Raw genomic sequence first — 16,654 nt, 5'->3', positions numbered from 1 at the left:
GACACTCGTCGGATGTGGCAGGGCTTGCAAACTATCACGGATTACAAAGGGAAACTCACCCACTAGCTGCCCAGTGACACGAGCCTACCAGACAAGCTAAATGCCTTCTATGCTCGCTTCGAGGTAAGCAACACTGAACCATGCGTGAGAGCACCAGCTGTTCTGGACAACTGTGTAATCATGCTACCGTAGCCGATGTGAGTAAGACCTTTAAACAAGTTAACACTCAAAAGGTGGATTACCAGGACGCATACTCAGAGCATGCGCTGACCAGCTGGCAAGTGTCTTCACTGAAATGTTCAACTTCTCCCTGACCCAATCTGTAATACCTACATGTTTTAAGCAGACCACCACAGTCCCTGTACCCAATAATGTCAAGGTAAGCTGTCTAAATGATTATCACCCCGTAGCACTCACACCTGTAGCTATGAAATGTTTTTAAAGGCAGGTTATGGCTCACATTAACCCCATCATCCCAGACACACTGCACATCACATACCGCCACTACAGATGATGCACTCTCTATTGCACTCCACACTGCCCTTTCCCACTTGGCCAAAAGGAACACCTATGTGAAAATGCTGTTCATTGACTACAGCTCAGCATTCAACATCATAGTGCCCTCGAAGCTCATCACTAAGCCAAGGTCACTGGGACTGAACACCTCCCTCTGCAACTGGATCCTGGGCTTCATGAGGGTAGGCAACAACACATTTGCCACACTGACCCTCAACACAGGGGTATGTGCTTAGTTCCCTCCTGTACTCCCTGTTCACTCACGACTGCGTAGCTGCTCACGACTCCAACACCATCATTAAGTTTGCCAACGACATGGCGGTGGTAAGACTGATCACCGACAACGATGAGAGCCTATAGGGAGGTCAGAAACCTGGCAGTGTGGTGCCAGGACAACAACCTCTCCTTCAACGTGAGTAAGACAAAGGAGCTGATTATGGACAACAGGAAACGGAGGGCCAATCACCCCCCATGCACATCGACGGGGCTATAGTGGAGTGGGTCAAGAGTTTCAAGTACTTCGGTGTCCACGCTACTAAGGCTCTATCATGGTCCAAACACACCGACACAGTCGTGAAGAGGGCACGACAATGCCTCTTCCCCCTCAGGACGCTGAGAAGATTTGGCATTGGTCCAGATCCTCAAAAAGTTATACAGCTGCACCATCAAGAGCATCTTGGCTGGCTGCATCACTGCTTGGTACGGCAACTGCTTGGCATCCGACCGCAAGGCGCTACAGAGTGTAATGTGTTTGGCCCAGTACATCACTGGGGCCGAGCTTCCTGCCATCCAGAACCTCTATACCAGGCGGTGTCACATTTTTCTCTGAGACTTCTGCCACCTAAGCAACAGACTGTTCTCTCAGATACCGCACGGCAAGCGGTACCAATGCAGTCTGGAACCAACAAGACCCTGAACAGCTTCTACCCCCAAGCCATAAGACTTCTAAACAAGACTGCTAAATGGCTAATCAAATGGCTACCCGGACTACATGCATTGACCCTTTTTTGCACTGACTATGCACACACACTGGACTCTACCCACACACATCCTTACACTGACACCCCAACACACATACATAACATGCACACACATATGCATACTGACACCACACAATTACGCACTGTATTTTAATTCGGCATTTACTGTGGATTTATTTGTCATCTTTAACTCTGCATTTATTTTGTATTTACCCGCAAGTAAGCAAGTGTGTACTAAGCATGTGACAATTACAATAATACAATAAGATCATGTCAATTTGACATAAGCCCTCAGAGAAATCTGGTCACAAATGTAGAGAAAGGCAGAAATACTGAGACACACAGGAGTCAGTCCAAAGGCAGGGAACAAACACATACACTCTCTCCCTCTCTCACACACACACACACACCATGCTCATGCATTCGTTCAATACTCACTCTTTGCTTTCCTTAGAGGGGGAGTTGCAGGCATTGGATGCCGGGGCGGTGTTGGGGTGTGTGTTGGTGTGTGTGACATTGTTGGAAGCAGTCCCAGGGATGAGTTTGTCCAGAGTGCAGGCGGTGCCGATGGCTCGGACCACCAGACCCGACTCTCCCTCCAGATCAAAGCATTGCAGGTAGCCCACCACCGCATTACCACCCATCTCCAATACCTTCAGACCAATCTTCCTCTGCAGCTCACCTACACACACATGCCTCGTTAGAAGCCCTGGGAGTTCTGATGTAATATACTCTAAAACTATAGAATAGTTCTATAGTGTAATATATATACAGTTGAAGTCGGAAGTTTACATACACTTAGGTTGGAGTCATTAAAACTCGTTTTTCAACCACTCCACAAATTTCTTGTTAACAAACTATAGTTTTGGCAAGTCGGTTAGGACATCTACTTTGTGCATGACACAAGTCATTTTTCCAACAATTGTTTAGACAGATTATTTCACTTATAATTCACTGTATCACAATTCCAGTGGGTCAGAAGATTACATACACTGAGTTGATTGTGCCTTTAAACAGGTTGGAAAATTCCAGAAAATTATATCACGGCTTTAGAAGCTTTTGATAGGCTAATTGACATAATTTGAGTCAATTGGAGGCGTACCTGTGGATGTATTTCAAGGCCTACCTTCAAACTCAGTGCTTCTTTGCTTGACATCATGGGAAAATCAAAAGAAATCAGCCAAGACCTCAGAAAAACTATTGTAGACCTCCACAAGTCTGGTTCATCCTTGGGAGCAATTTACAAACGCCTGAAGGTACCACGTTCATCTGTACAAACAATAGTACGCAAGTATAAACACCATGGGACCACGCAGCCGTTATACCGCTCAGGAAGGAGACTCGTTCTGTCTCCTAAAGATGGACGTTCTTTGGTGCGAACAGTGCAAATCAATCCCAGAACAACAGCAAAGGACCTTGTGAAGATGCTGGAGGAAACAGGTACACAAGTATCTATATCCACAGTAAAACGAGTCCTGTATCGACATAATCTGAAAGGCCACTCAGCAAGGAACAAGCAACTGCTCCAAAACTGCCATAAAAAAAGCCAGACTACGGTTGCAACTGCACATGGGGACAAAGATTGTACTTTTTGGAGAAATGTCCTCTGGTCTGATGAGACAAAAATAGAACTGTTTGGCCATAATGACCATCGTTATGTTTGGAGGAGAAAGGGGACGCTTACAAGCTGAAGAACACCATCCCAACCGTGAAGCACGAGGGTGGCAGCATCATGTTGTGGGGGTGCTTTGCTGCAGGAGGGACTGGTGCACTTCACAAAATAGATGGTATCATGTGGAAGAAAGATTATGTGGATATATTGAAGCAACATCAAGACATCAGTCGGGAAGTTAAGTCGCTCTGGATAAGAGCGTCTGCTAAATGACGTAAATGTAATGTAAATGTTAAAGCTTGGTCGCAAATGGGTCTTCCAAATGGACAATGACCCCCAAGCATACTTCCAAAGTTGTGGCAAAATGGCTTAAGGACAACAAAGTCAAGGTATTGGAATGGCCATCACAAAGCCCTGACCTCAATCCTATAGAAAATTTGTGGGCAGAACTGAAAAAGTGTGTGTGAGCACGGAGGCCTACAACACTGACTCAGTTACACCAGCTCTGACAGGAGGAATGGGCCCAAATGCACCCAACTTATTGTGGGAAGCTTGTGGAACGCTACCCAAAACATTTGACCCAAATTAAACAATTTAAAGGCAATGCTACCAAATACTAATTGAGTGTACGTAAACTTCTGACCCACTGGGAATGTGATGAAAGAAATAGAAGCTGAAATAAATCATTCTCTACTATTATTCTGACATTTCACATTATTAAAATAAAGTGCTGATGCTAACTGACCTAAGACAGGGAATTTTCACTAGGATAAAATGTGAGGTATTGTGAAAAACTGAGTTTAAATGTATTTGGTTAAGGTGTATGTAAACTTCCGACTTCAACTATATATACACATACACACTGCGGCGAGCGTTAGATAGCTGGGTTATGTACCAGACATGAGGGAGATGAGTCGCTGGCGGGCCTCGTTAGAAGCCCTGGGGGTTCTGATGCGGTCGATCCACTGGTACTCCGGGTCCTCGTTCACCACCAGCTCCTCAACAAAACCATGGACCAGCGCCGCGCGGTAACACCTCGGGATGGATGTTGCTAACACACGCATAAACACCTTATCATCATCATTCATTATCATCATCAGCCATTTCTTGTGACTAGATCTCTCTACTATAGTACATCCCCATAGGGGACCAGGACTCACTGCAGAAGAACTTGACCCCACAGGAGGACTGTCTGAAGCGGTTTAGGTCATTGAAGAGGTCCACCTTTACCAGAACATTAATCTCCCCTCTGATACCTGTAGGAGAGGACAGAATGAACAGAAACATTACTACCAGACAAAAACACCACCTAACCCTAGAAAACCCAACTCTTCACAAACACACTCCTCTCCCCTCTCAAACCAGGAAGACAGGCGCTACATCATCATCATTACTAGATAGATACCGTTAAATAACAGCTTTTAGTAAGGCAGTGTTTACAGCAGAGAGGAACAACATGCATTTACAGGCTGTTACACAGAGAACACTGTGTATTTCTTTAGAGGCCTGGCTATGTATCTGAAAAGTACCACTGTGGCCATGCACCGTTGATGGGTAAGTATATAACTTGTGTCATAGATAGTGGAAGTATATAACTGTGTATAGTGTGGTAGATGGGGAATTGCACTGAACAAAAATATAAAACAACATGTAAAGTGTTGGCCCCATGTTTCATGAGCTGAAATAAAAGATTCCAGAAATTTTCCAGACGCACAAAAAGCTTATTTCTCTCAAATTATGTGCAAATTTGTTTACACCCCTGTTAGTGAGCATTCTCCTTTGCCAAGATAATCCATCCACCTGACAGGTGTGGCATATCAAGAATCTGATTAAACAGCATGATCATTACACAGGTGCACATTGTGCTGGGTACAATAAAAGGCCACTCTAAAATGTGCAGTTTTGTCACACAACACAATGCCACATGTCTCAAGTTGATAGAGCACGCAATTGGAATGTTGACTGCAGGAATGTCCACCAGAGATGTTGCCAGAGAATGTAATGTTAATTTCTCTACCATAAGCCGCCTGCAACGTCGTTTTTGAGAATTTGGTAGCATGTCCAACCAGCCTCACAACCGCAGACTGCGTGTATGGCGTCACATAGGCGAGCTGTTTGCTGATGTCAACGTAGTGAACAGAGTACCCCATTGTGGTGGTGGGGTTATGGTATAGGCAGGCATAAGCTACAGACAGTGAACACAAGTGCATTTTATCAATGGCTATTTGAATGCAGAGATACCATTACGAGATCCTGAGGCCCATTGTGAAGCCCATTTTCTTTAAGGTATCTGCGACCAACAAATGTATATCTGTATTCCCAGTCATGTGAAATCCAAAGATTAGAGCCTAATTAATTAATTTAAATTGACTGATTTCCTTAAATTATGTTTAACTCAGTAAAATCTTTGAAATTATTGCATGTTGCGTTGATATTTTTGTTCAGTATCTATAAGAAACGCACCGTGTATAGTGTCGTAGATGGGGAACCATCCAGAGATGACAGTAGCAGCCTCGCTGGACAGCAGAGGGTCGATGTCAATGTAGACCTTCCCTATTGCGTCGTTGGCACTGTAAGTGTCATGGTCCAACACTGTGATCTGTAACGGCTCATCCTGCAAATCCTCATCATCCACCTAGAGGGGGGACAAAGTTGGGGAAACAAGAATACAGGACAATCATGTTGGCTCTATCGGGTTCGCCCCAGGATTTTTTAACAAGGTGGTGCTGCTGAGTACGGCCGGGGGATGCCCGGAGGGGGGCAAAGATTTTAGCATTTTGTTAACACATGTAACTGACATTTCCTGCAATCTAGAGCAAAAATGGCAAATAGAGTTGTTTTTTTAGATTGTGGCGCAGCCAGTCCACAAAGTGGCGAAGCGCCCCTCTTACATTCTTTGTGGAGAACCCTGCTCCAGCTTCTTCACTCTGTAATCCTATGCCATTCACAAACACCTTCCTTCACAGAGAAATAAGTCAAGAAGTCATATTCACACATTTTACCTCAAATTTGAACCACTCTGAGTTCCACTGTGGGTTAAGGGACTTGGGGTAGACATCCGTTTTGAAAGTTGTGTTGCCAAACTTGACCTGTAAGACACAACATCAATGAAGAACACCACAAGGCTAGTACTGCATCACTGTAACGAAGTATATGTGTTGAAAGGGTTGTAAGATCACGTTGACCTGATGTTTTTTTCAGGGTAAACTGAGAATGGCCCACGCTCACCTCTACGAAGGCATCAGTGAGGTCGCTGGCTCTGTCCATGACTGGTAAGTGACGCCCCGCCACAATCTTAGCTTTCAATTTACCCGGCATGATTCAGCTTTGTCATCACCTTCAGATCAAAGAATTACAGGTAAATCATTTTATTACTACAATACCAATATTGTGTATTTTACCTGTATTCACCAGATCATGATAAAACCTGGCCAGCAGCATACCACTCTGCATCCCACTGCTGGCTTGCTTCTGAAGCTAAGCAGGGTTGGTCCTGGTTTGTCCCTGGATGGGAGACTAGATGCTGCTGGAAGTGGTGTTTGGAGGGCCAGTAGGAAGCACCCTTTCCTCTGGTCTAAAAAAAATATCCCTAGGGCAGTGATTGGGCCATTGCCCTGTGTTAGGTGCCATCTTTCGGAAGGGATGTTAAACGGGTGTCCTGACTCTGTGGTCACTAAAGATCCCATGGCACTTATTGTAAGAGAAAGGGTGTTAACCCTGGTGTCCTGGCTAAATTCCCAATCTGGTCCTCATACGGTTACCTAATCATCCCCAGCTTACAATTGTCTCATTCATCTCCCCTGTAACTAGTCCCCAGGTTGTTGCTGTAAATGAGAATGTGTTCAGTCAACTTACCTGGTCAAATAAAATAAAGATGAATTGATTCATGAGCTACCAGATCTAAAGGTCACACTGCAATTGTGGCTACTGAGTAGTAGAAGGCTGATACTAGTCCTGCTTGGCCCTGACATGGTCAGGTGACATATGTTGGTGACAGTTGACAGAGATTGACATGTACCAGAAAAGCAACATATTCTGGCCATGTAGCTAGCTAATGCTCTACCTTATTACTTGTTTCACTGACGTTACTGTAATATGTAAGATAGGTTAGCTAACTGGTTTATAGAACTAGGTTACTTGGATGACAGACTTAGTTAGTCAACTACTGATTCTGCTAATCAGCCAGTTAACTAATTGAGAGTTTATTACAACAGTTAGCTTAGCTAGACGTAAGCTGGCGTTACTGCATAGCAGTTGACTGACATGCATGCATTACGTTAGCTAGATAACGTTACCTCCTGTATTTCTGTGCGACCGGGTCGCCACACATAATGAAATCTAGTTATGTTACATACAGTATAACAAACTGGCTGTTATTAGACGTCATTGAGTGTCCTTACCAGGACTATGTCATACGAGAGAGTTGGGGAAACAGCAGCGTTTTTTCAGCCGGACTTTGTTGACAGCCCGCGCGCCAGACCTCCGCATCTCTCCCAAACATAACGAGATCTTCTCTCAAAAGCCCGGTAGATGTGGCTAATATTTACTCTAACGACGCTTTATGGCAATTGACTGCTTAAAAATATATAAGCTAATTCATATTTCAAATTCACTGCACACACATTGCAGTTAGCATCCCCGGCCAGCTCAACGAATGGAAAATGCTAGCCAGCGCTGTCTTCTCTTCCGGTGGAAAGGTGGTCACTAAATCTTGTTCACGAGATGTACAACTGTAACACCGGCTTCAAGTCAGGCGTTCTCATACTTAGCCCAACTGAACACATGATGCCGCTATTATTCCATTTACGTCGTTTGTAATCTTACTTTACGCTTTACTGTGGCCAGCCAGCAATACACTTGTTTCCCAAATGGACCGGATGGTCCGTAAAACATCCTCCACTCAGGCTGCACATGTGTCCGTAACCTCTTTAGCTCGATTTAATGGCTTGTTGGTGAAAAAAACGGGGGACATATGCATACTGTCTTAATAAAACAACATTTTCAACCACCATGCTAGAGTGGCTAATGCTAAAGCTACTTGCTGATGTTGCCCACCATGTTCAACCAGGGGTAAACAACAGGCGCAAGAGGTGTGCAACATCCAGAAGTTGTCCGAAAGTCCAAAAAACAAAAACACGATTTTTTTTCACATACAGTTGAGTAAATCAACTCTTTTGCACCCTGAATGGAGGATGTTTCATTTACAAGCCGGTCCATGGGGGCCAGTCATTTTTTACCGGCTGGCCACATTAGTCAGACAACGACATAAAAGGAATAATAGCGCCATCTTGCGGCCGGTTGGGCTGTCCCATACACAATGAGGTTACGTGTGTACAGTATTAATATAACAGTAGATGTAATATGCACTAAAATAGATACATATGCATCAGATTTTGCCATATCACTTATGCCCTTCAAAATTATCCACAATGAGGGAGAGATAGAGTGTGCATGTGATGTTAGTGTGGCTGTAAGTGTGCACATGTGGACGTGTTTAACTATAGTTGTGGGGACCAGAAGTCCCCTCAAGAATAGTAAACAAACAGCAATTTAACCAGCTGGGGAGGTCAAATGCTATTTCTAAGGGGTTTACGGTTAAGGTTAGAATTAGTGTTAAGGTTAGAATTAGTGTTAGGGTTAGAATTAGTGTTAAGGTTAGAATTAGTTAAGGTTAGAATTAGTGTTAAGGTTAGAATTAGTGTTAAGGTTAGAATTAGTGTTAAGGTTAGAATTAGGGTTAGGGTTAGAATTAGTGTTAAGGTTAGAATTAGGGTTAGAATTAGTGTTAAGGTTAGAATTAGTGTTAAGGTTAGAATTAGTGTTAGGGTTAGTTTTAGTGTTAGGGTTAGTTTTAGTGTTAAGGTTCGAATTAGTGTTAGGGTTAGAATTAGTGTTAAGGTTAGAATTAGTGTAGGGTTAGAATTAGTGTTAGGGTTAGAATTAGGGTTAGGTCGTTGTTTGGTGGAGCAAACAAAGAGACATACACGCACGCAGGAGAGAGAAGCTATGAACAGTAGACTAAAACGTGATTGTGGGCTTTGTTCCAAGCGGAATATCGTGCGGATAGACCGACATTTCAAGTCTGTCCATGCACTTAAGCCTGCTACTACAGAATGGAAGCGTGCTATGCAATCTAGCCGGCGTTCAACTGAGAGACAGCAGCCCGAATCATGGCAGTGTATGCAGCCTAACAACGGTGTTGCACCGCAGCTGGAGCCCTGGGAGAACCCTGGGTATTTCCAGTGTGTTGAAAGTGAGTTGTCCGTGGAGCAGCAGCTGGTAGACAAGGGTGAGCAGTCCGCGGTGGTGGATCAGCAGCTGTGGGACGAGAGTGAGCAGGCGGCGGCGACTGCGCCGGTGCAGTCAACCAGTCAGATCGGTGGTGAACCATGCTCGGAACCGAGGGAGCAAGGCTGCGTCATGGTGACTTCCACGGAGAGCGAGAGTGATGAAGGCGGCGGTGTGTCCTCCAGAATTGAAGGTTGGAGGAATGGAATTTTGACTGAATATGAACACTTTGCTATTGGTAAAAACCCTTCAGTTAAACGAATTGACAATAGTCGCACCAGTCTATCCAGAGTACGACAATTCCTCCGCTATATGTCAGAGGGCAAGGCCGATGAAGGACTGTGTTCTCTGGATAACTACAGACGTGTGTATGAGTGGTATGGTGAATGTGAAGACCGTTGTTTGGCACCATCCACGTTAAAAATGTACCGAGCTGATGTTCGAAGTTTCCTGAATTATCTTATTCAGTTCCGGCCAAAAGGTCTGCAGGCTAAAGCCAGTGGAATTCGAAAGTTGTTACTCTGCTTGGCAAAGATGGACAGGGATTCGCGGCAGAGCCAGGCAACACACAGGGCAAAATTCCGCAAACGGTGCAGGGACGAGGTGCTCAGCGCTGCGGAGTTAAGCCGGTTTGTTGAGCTAAGTAATCAAGCTATTCCTTCGGTTCTCAGTAGGCTGGAGGTCCGAGCCACCTGCGCTGATAGACGTAGGTTTGCGGCTCTCATGTCCAGCCGGTTGGCCATCTTTAATGGCACTCGACGATCCCCAGTCACCACCTTCAGTGAGAGGGAATTTACTGAAGTAACCCCGGAAAGTGGGGGTTATCAGATGTGCATTTCAAGCCACAAAACGAACTATAGCTTCGGTGAGTGCAGAGTTGTTCTATCTGAGCAGGAATACACTTGGCTTAAACGATTCCATCAGATCAGGCCTAATCTGAGTGGAATCACCTCAGACACAACACTCTTCTTTTTCACGTCCTGCGGTCAACCGTACGGCAATCTCTGTGAGTATGTGGGCCAGATATTTGCAGAGTTTGGCATTGGAAGTAAAGTCACCTTCGGTACAATTCGACGAAGCGTTGCTACATTGAACTTTAATCAAGGCTCGGTTACAGACCGGGGAACTGTGGCTGACCATATGTGTCATTCTCTGGAAACGCAGGCACGGTACTACCGGTACCATGATTTGCCTCGTAACGCCAGCCGAGCGCGGTCACTAATTGAGGGACAAATCAACCCATGATTCACTGATAAATAAAGAACATTTATTTGAAATTCACCCATGTCTTTGTGTGTCATTTGGTCACGGTTGAGAATGTATGGAGGCCTGAGGGTCTGAAATACCAGGGTGTTATGGGGTACCAGGTGCACTGAGCTGAAGAGACAGGCCGAGATAGAGGGCAGGCAGGTGGGCAGGCAGGGTAGAGAGAGTAAGCCTTGGTAACCAGTTCAATCACCAGGTACACATGCTGGACTTAGTGCAATGAGAGAGAAGTATGACTCTGTCATTGAATTGTATTGGGTTACCAGGTGACCTTGGTGGGGGGTGTGGGTCCCCCCTATGGGGTCTCCCTAACCCCCCTATGGTGGTCTCAGAGTGGGCATGTAGGTCTGTATACCCTTTAAAAATGTCACCCCTCCATAAATTGATCTATGGCGCCATCAAGCGACTTTTTAAATGTACTTATCCCACTGACATGGGTCAGCAGTGGGGTGCTGAAACATGTGTCCTGGGGGTGGTGATGGCCTTTAAAAGTATTTAAAACCTTTTTAAAAAATTGGTCCTGGTAACCCAAACATAAAACATAGTGCAATTTCTGAGAGGTGAAACATAGCCGTTTTTGTGAGACTTTTGGACTTAGTAATTTTTCAGAGAATTATTTGAAAGCTCCATAAATTGATCTATGGCGCCATCAAGCGACTTTTTAAATGTACTTATCCCACTGACATGGGACAGCAGTGGGGTGCTGAAACAGGTGTCCTGGGGGTGGTGATGGCCTTTAAAAGTATTTAAAACCTTTTTAAAAAATTGGTCCTGGTAACCCAGAATAAAACCAGGTGCCCGTTTGGACTTAGTGCAATTTCTGAGAAGAAAAACATAGTCATTTTTCTGAAGATTTTTTGAAAAGCTATATAATTCCCTCTTGCTGTATCTCATTGAGTTGGGCCCTTAGGATGGTGCTCTAAGGGTGGGTATGGAGGTCCATATACCCTCTATAAGTATTTAAAACCGTTTTTCAAAAATTGTCCTGGTAACCCAGAATAAAACCAGGTGCACGTTTGGACTTAGTCTCTGAAGCGAACTGAAAAGTTGGCACTTTGTAACTTTTTTGACCAAAATCTGAAATTTTCAAATAATGATTAAAAATACTTCCTGAGGGGCTAGAGGTCCCAAATTTTGGCTCATACCCTCTCTCGTGATGGGCAACAATTAGCCCCGGGTTAGAAAATTTCGCTTCCATAGGAACCTATTTTTTCGGTAAACGGAACTTTTTTCCGCAAACTTAAAACTCGATTTTCTATTATAAATTGTTATGGAAAAACGGTTTAAATTAGATGGAAATGTTCGTCTACGTGTGCCCTTTCGTGCAAAAAAAACCCCATCCTGATTGGAGTTGTACTTTTCGATTTATTCAAGTTTAAAGTGTCCTACCGTGACATCGGGAATAGCCTTGAAACTGTGTGAGTGACAGTTATTTTTACACACTCGTGACCGTGTGGGGCAGACAGGTACCGGCGCGATTTGAGAAACCTGGTTTTTGACAACTGGAGAACCACATTCCGTCGGCGACCCATAGGTGGTTGCTACTCTGGCCGAATAGGGAGTGCTTTATGGACATTTTTGAGGGTTGCTTGTCCCTCATAACCATGGTTCCTTTGGTTCATATCCCTTCTGCGCCTGATTGGTCGTTACTACTCAGGCCGAATAGGGAGTGCTTTATGGACACTTTTGAGGGTTACAAGCCCCTCAGAACCGTGGGTACTTTGGAACATATCCCTCCGGCGTCCGATTGGTCCTAAGTATTGATCCGATTTTCCCAGCTTGGTGGTGGGAGGATATTGAGCTCTGTCCTGGACAGGTGCTCTATCCCAGCTATCACCTTGTGGGTTTGGGTCCTCCATGACCATGGTTCTTGTCCCATGAATGTGTCCGTCCCTAGCTTCCAACACGTTGCGTATCCATGGTTGTCCTCTGTTGTCGAGCCTGTTTTACATCTTCTGACCGATTTGCAATCTGTTTCCACCTGGGAGGGCCCCTGTCGGCCGGCCATTGGTCGGTGTTCAGACGGACGGTTCCTCCCGCCCCACGTGGAATTGCCTCTATCGGGGGAGCCCCTGTCGGAGACGGTTATCCCCGTCTTAATGTCAAGCTTCAGCCGCGCTCCGTTCGTGCGAGATCTAGCCGGCCCGTCTGTCTCAGTGGCCCTACATTGGTGGGGAGTGGACTACCCAGGTAGCGATGCCTGCGGATGACGTTCACCCATACCGTACCGGCGCCAGAAACACATGTATTTCTCAAACCCTGTCTTTTATCCACGTTGATGGCGTTCCGAATTAACCCTCCAGCTAAGACAAGATACCTGATTAAGCGGTGCCCCGGCACCTGTGGCTCCGGCCACGGGCAGTTCAGGGCCTCCCGCTGGGCGCACGGTGGATTGACCTAGGGCCTCCTCCCCTCACGGGATAGGAGTGGTCCCTGGCTGTTCTCCGCTTAGTGTGCCCGGGTACAACCTCTATGTTGTGAGTGGCTACCTGGTTGATCCTGCCAGTAGCATATGCTTGTCTCAAAGATTAAGCCATGCAAGTCTAAGTACACACGGCCGGTACAGTGAAACTGCGAATTGGCTCATTAAATCAGTTATGGGTTCGATTCCGGAGAGGGATCCTGAGAAATGGCTACCACATCCAAGGAAGGCAGCAGGGGTGCAAATTACCCACTCCCGACACAAACCAAACTCTGCTGTGGGTCGGGTAGGGTAGGGGGCTCACGCCTCCCGCCTCTCCCTTCCCTCGGCGCGGGTGAACTGGTCCTAGCCCGGTTCCCCGCAGTTCCTTTTTGCCTGGGATGCGCCCGACTGGCTCCATCCCCTTTCCCCGTTAGGCACGGCTAGATGACGCACCGATGGGTGGGTGTGTAGGCCGCTACCGAGGGGGACTGGGGGTGTCCGGTGAACCGGGACTTCCCGAAATGGTCTCACATTTTTAAGCGGCTTGAGTATCACCCAGTATCCTCGCGCGGCACTGGGAACCCAGTCAACCGCTCTGCGCCCCGGCGCAGGCGGGGGTTTAATGTCTCCCCGGCCCCACCGGCGCTTCGGCGACGGCGGCAGAGGAGCACCCGGAGGCCCCCATAAAGTTAAACCTACCTGTCTTTGAACTATGACCTCTCGCTCTGGCGAAGGGCGGAGGAAAGGAGGGCAACCTCCCCAACTCCCAACCCTTGAAACACGGACCAAGGAGACTAACGCACGCGCAAGTCAGAGTGTTTTCTCCGACACACCCCGTGGCGCAATGAAAGTGAGGGCCGGCGCGCGCTGGCTGAGGTGGGATCCCGGCCCTACGGGGTTGGGCGCACCACCGGCCCGTCTCGCCCGCTCTGTCGGGGAGGTGGAGCGTGAGCGTGTGCGATAGGACCCGAAAGATGATGAACTATGCCTGGGCGGTCCTGACGTGCAAATCGGTTGTCCGATCACCGCGGTGAGCACGGAAGCTGGGCGGGAAACCCGAGAGAGGGGCCCAAGCCCTGGAAAGAGTTGCAGTTCCGGCGGCGTCCGGTGAGCTCTTGCTGGCCCTTGAAAATCCGTAAGAGAGGGTGTAAATCTCACGTCGGGCCGTACCCATATCCGCAGCAGGTCTCCAAGGGCAACATCCTCTGGCATGTTAGAACAATGCATGTTAAGGAAAGTTGATGAGTCAGATCCGTAACTTCGGGGTAAAGATTGGTTCTAAGGGCAGGGCTGGGTAGGTCGGGCTAGGGTGTGAAATGAGGCTGGGCTCGATTCATGCCGATCTCCCCAGAAAGATGCTCGTCGGCCCCAGTAACAAGGGGTAAGGGATCTCCGGCGGGTATGTAGCCTTCGAACCAAGCTTTTTTGGGACGGAAGGCGTCTTCCTCCACCTCCCCCGTTATTTCTAACTGGTTACCAGGTGCACAGAGAAGGGCCAGGAGGCAGAGTCCGGAGGCCCAGAGAGAGAGTGGGCAAGCAGACTAAAGAAGGTGGGTACCCGGGTGCAAAGTACCACCAGCACCTGGTAATCCTGGTGTGGACTTAGTCTCTGAGTGGTAAGCTGCAGGGTGACCAGGTGCACGAAGGCCGTTTTGGATCACCAGGTGCACGCGGTTCGTAACAGCGGGGCTATATGCTTTAGTGTCCGAGGAAGGGTGCTTAAGAGTGGGTGCCCTGGTTCGGATGGTGGTGGGTGCCCTGGTTCGGATGGTGGTGGGTGCCCTGGTTCGGATGGTGGTGGGTGCCCTGGTTCGGATGGTGGTGGGTGCCCTGGTTCGGATGGTGGTGGGTGCCCTGGTTCGGATGGTGGTGGGTGCCCTGGTTCGGATGGTGGTGGGTGCCCTGGTTCGGATGGTGGTGGGTGCCCTGGTTCGGATGGTGGTGGGTGCCCTGGTTCGGATGGTGTAAGAGCTTGTGGTGGGGGGTATCCCCCACTGGAGGTCATGCCCATAGAGAGGGGTGTTCCCCGGAGAGTGGGTGAAGGCTATCACTACCTGGTAACCCAAAATAATACCAGGCCCACAGCTGGACATAGTGCAATTTCTGAGAATTTTTGGACTTAGTCATTTTTCAAGAAAGCTCTGTCACTAACTTACATTGATGTTTAAAATGTCCAGTGGCGCCCTCTTGTGGAACATCCCGGGTGGGGGGTGTGTGAGAGGGGGGTATGGGACCGCCTATAGGGTGCTCCCTATCCGGGCATAGTAGTTTGAGGGAGTAAGCTCTACTCTCATGCCCGGAGAGATGGGTGTTCCCCGGATAGTGAGTGAAGGCCTAGAGGCCTGGAGGTCCGTAGTTCCACTGTCCTTAAGGGGGGCAGAGCAGTCAGCCTCTCTGGAGGTTGGCTGCTCTGTCCCCCTTTTTTTTTGGCCTAGTAACCCACAATTATACCAGGCCCACAGATCTGGCCAATGCCCAAACACACATAAAAACACTCATAAATCAGAAATGCTTTATCCCAGTGACATGGGGCTTCAGTATGTATCTCACATAGATAGATATGTTATGTGTGTACCATTTAAAAGTATTTAAAACCATTCTGAAGACTTTTGACCCCAAAATAACACAAGGCCCACAGCTGTGGCCAATGCCCAAACACACATAAAAACACTCATAAATCAGAAATGCTTTATCCCAGTGACATGGGGCTTCAGTATGTATCTCACATAGATAGATATGTTATGTGTGTACCATTTAAAAGTATTTAAAACCATTCTGAATGATTTTGACCTCAAAATAATACAATCACATGATTTGGCCTGGTAACTTAAAAACACATGAAAACCCTCATAAATCAGAAATGCTTTATCCCAGTGACATGGGGCTTCAGTATGTATCTCACATAGATAGATATGTTATGTGTGTACCATTTAAAAGTATTTAAAACCATTCTGAAGACTTTTGACCCCAAAATAACACAAGGCCCACAGCTGTGGCCAATGCCCAAACACACATAAAAACACTCATAAATCAGAAATGCTTTATCCCAGTGACATGGGGCTTCAGTATGTATCTCACATAGATAGATATGTTATGTGTGTACCATTTAAAAGTATTTAAAACCATTCTGAATGATTTTGACCTCAAAATAATACCATCACATGATTTGGCCTGGTAACCTAAAAACACATGAAAACCCTCATAAATCAGAAATGCTTTATCCCAGTGACATGGGGCTTCAGTATGTATCTCACATAGATAGATATGTTATGTGTGTACCATTTAAAAGTATTTAAAACCATTCTGAATGATTTTGACCTTATTTGAAAGCTCCATAAATTGATCTATGGCGCCATCAAGCGACTTTTTAAATGTACTTATCCCACTGACATGGGACAGCAGTGGGCTGCTGAAACAGGTGTCCTGGGGGTGGTGATGGCCTTTAAAAGTATTTAAAACCTTTTTAAAAAATGGTCCTGGTAACCCAGAATAAAACCAGGTGCCCGTTTGGACTTAGTGCAATTTCTGAGAAGAAAAACATAGTCATTTTTCTGAAGATTTTTTGAAAAGCTATATAATTCCCTCTTG

General features: G+C 46.6%; 1 protein-coding gene across 6 annotated transcripts in view; it reads right to left on the bottom strand.

The window, feature by feature from the left end:
* Nucleotides 1-8,271, bottom strand: part of c2cd5 (C2 calcium dependent domain containing 5) — a 62,894-nt gene extending 54,623 nt beyond the window's left edge. Inside the window, exons 1-7 of one of the 6 annotated variants that reach the window (XM_082957256.1) lie at nucleotides 7,509-8,271; nucleotides 6,337-6,445; nucleotides 6,111-6,197; nucleotides 5,572-5,743; nucleotides 4,269-4,364; nucleotides 4,004-4,159; nucleotides 1,935-2,178 (exon numbers count right to left, since the gene is read on the bottom strand). In XM_082957256.1, the coding sequence (XP_082813382.1) occupies nucleotides 1,935-2,178; nucleotides 4,004-4,159; nucleotides 4,269-4,364; nucleotides 5,572-5,743; nucleotides 6,111-6,197; nucleotides 6,337-6,426 (845 nt within the window). In that variant the 5' untranslated portion in view covers nucleotides 6,427-6,445; nucleotides 7,509-8,271. The remainder of the gene's footprint in view (nucleotides 1-1,934; nucleotides 2,179-4,003; nucleotides 4,160-4,268; nucleotides 4,365-5,571; nucleotides 5,744-6,110; nucleotides 6,198-6,336; nucleotides 6,446-7,508) is intronic. The other 5 variants (XM_082957258.1, XM_082957254.1, XM_082957257.1 and 2 more) reach the window with 5 other exon arrangements.
* Nucleotides 8,272-16,654: the final 8,383 nt, after the last annotated feature.

This window comes from Salmo salar, chromosome 10 (genome assembly GCF_965601325.2).
Source record: "Salmo salar chromosome 10, fSalSal1, whole genome shotgun sequence".
Lineage (NCBI taxonomy): Eukaryota > Metazoa > Chordata > Actinopteri > Salmoniformes > Salmonidae > Salmo > Salmo salar.
The sequence above is the reverse complement of the archived record's forward strand: the minus strand, read 5'-3'. Positions and strand labels throughout refer to the sequence as shown.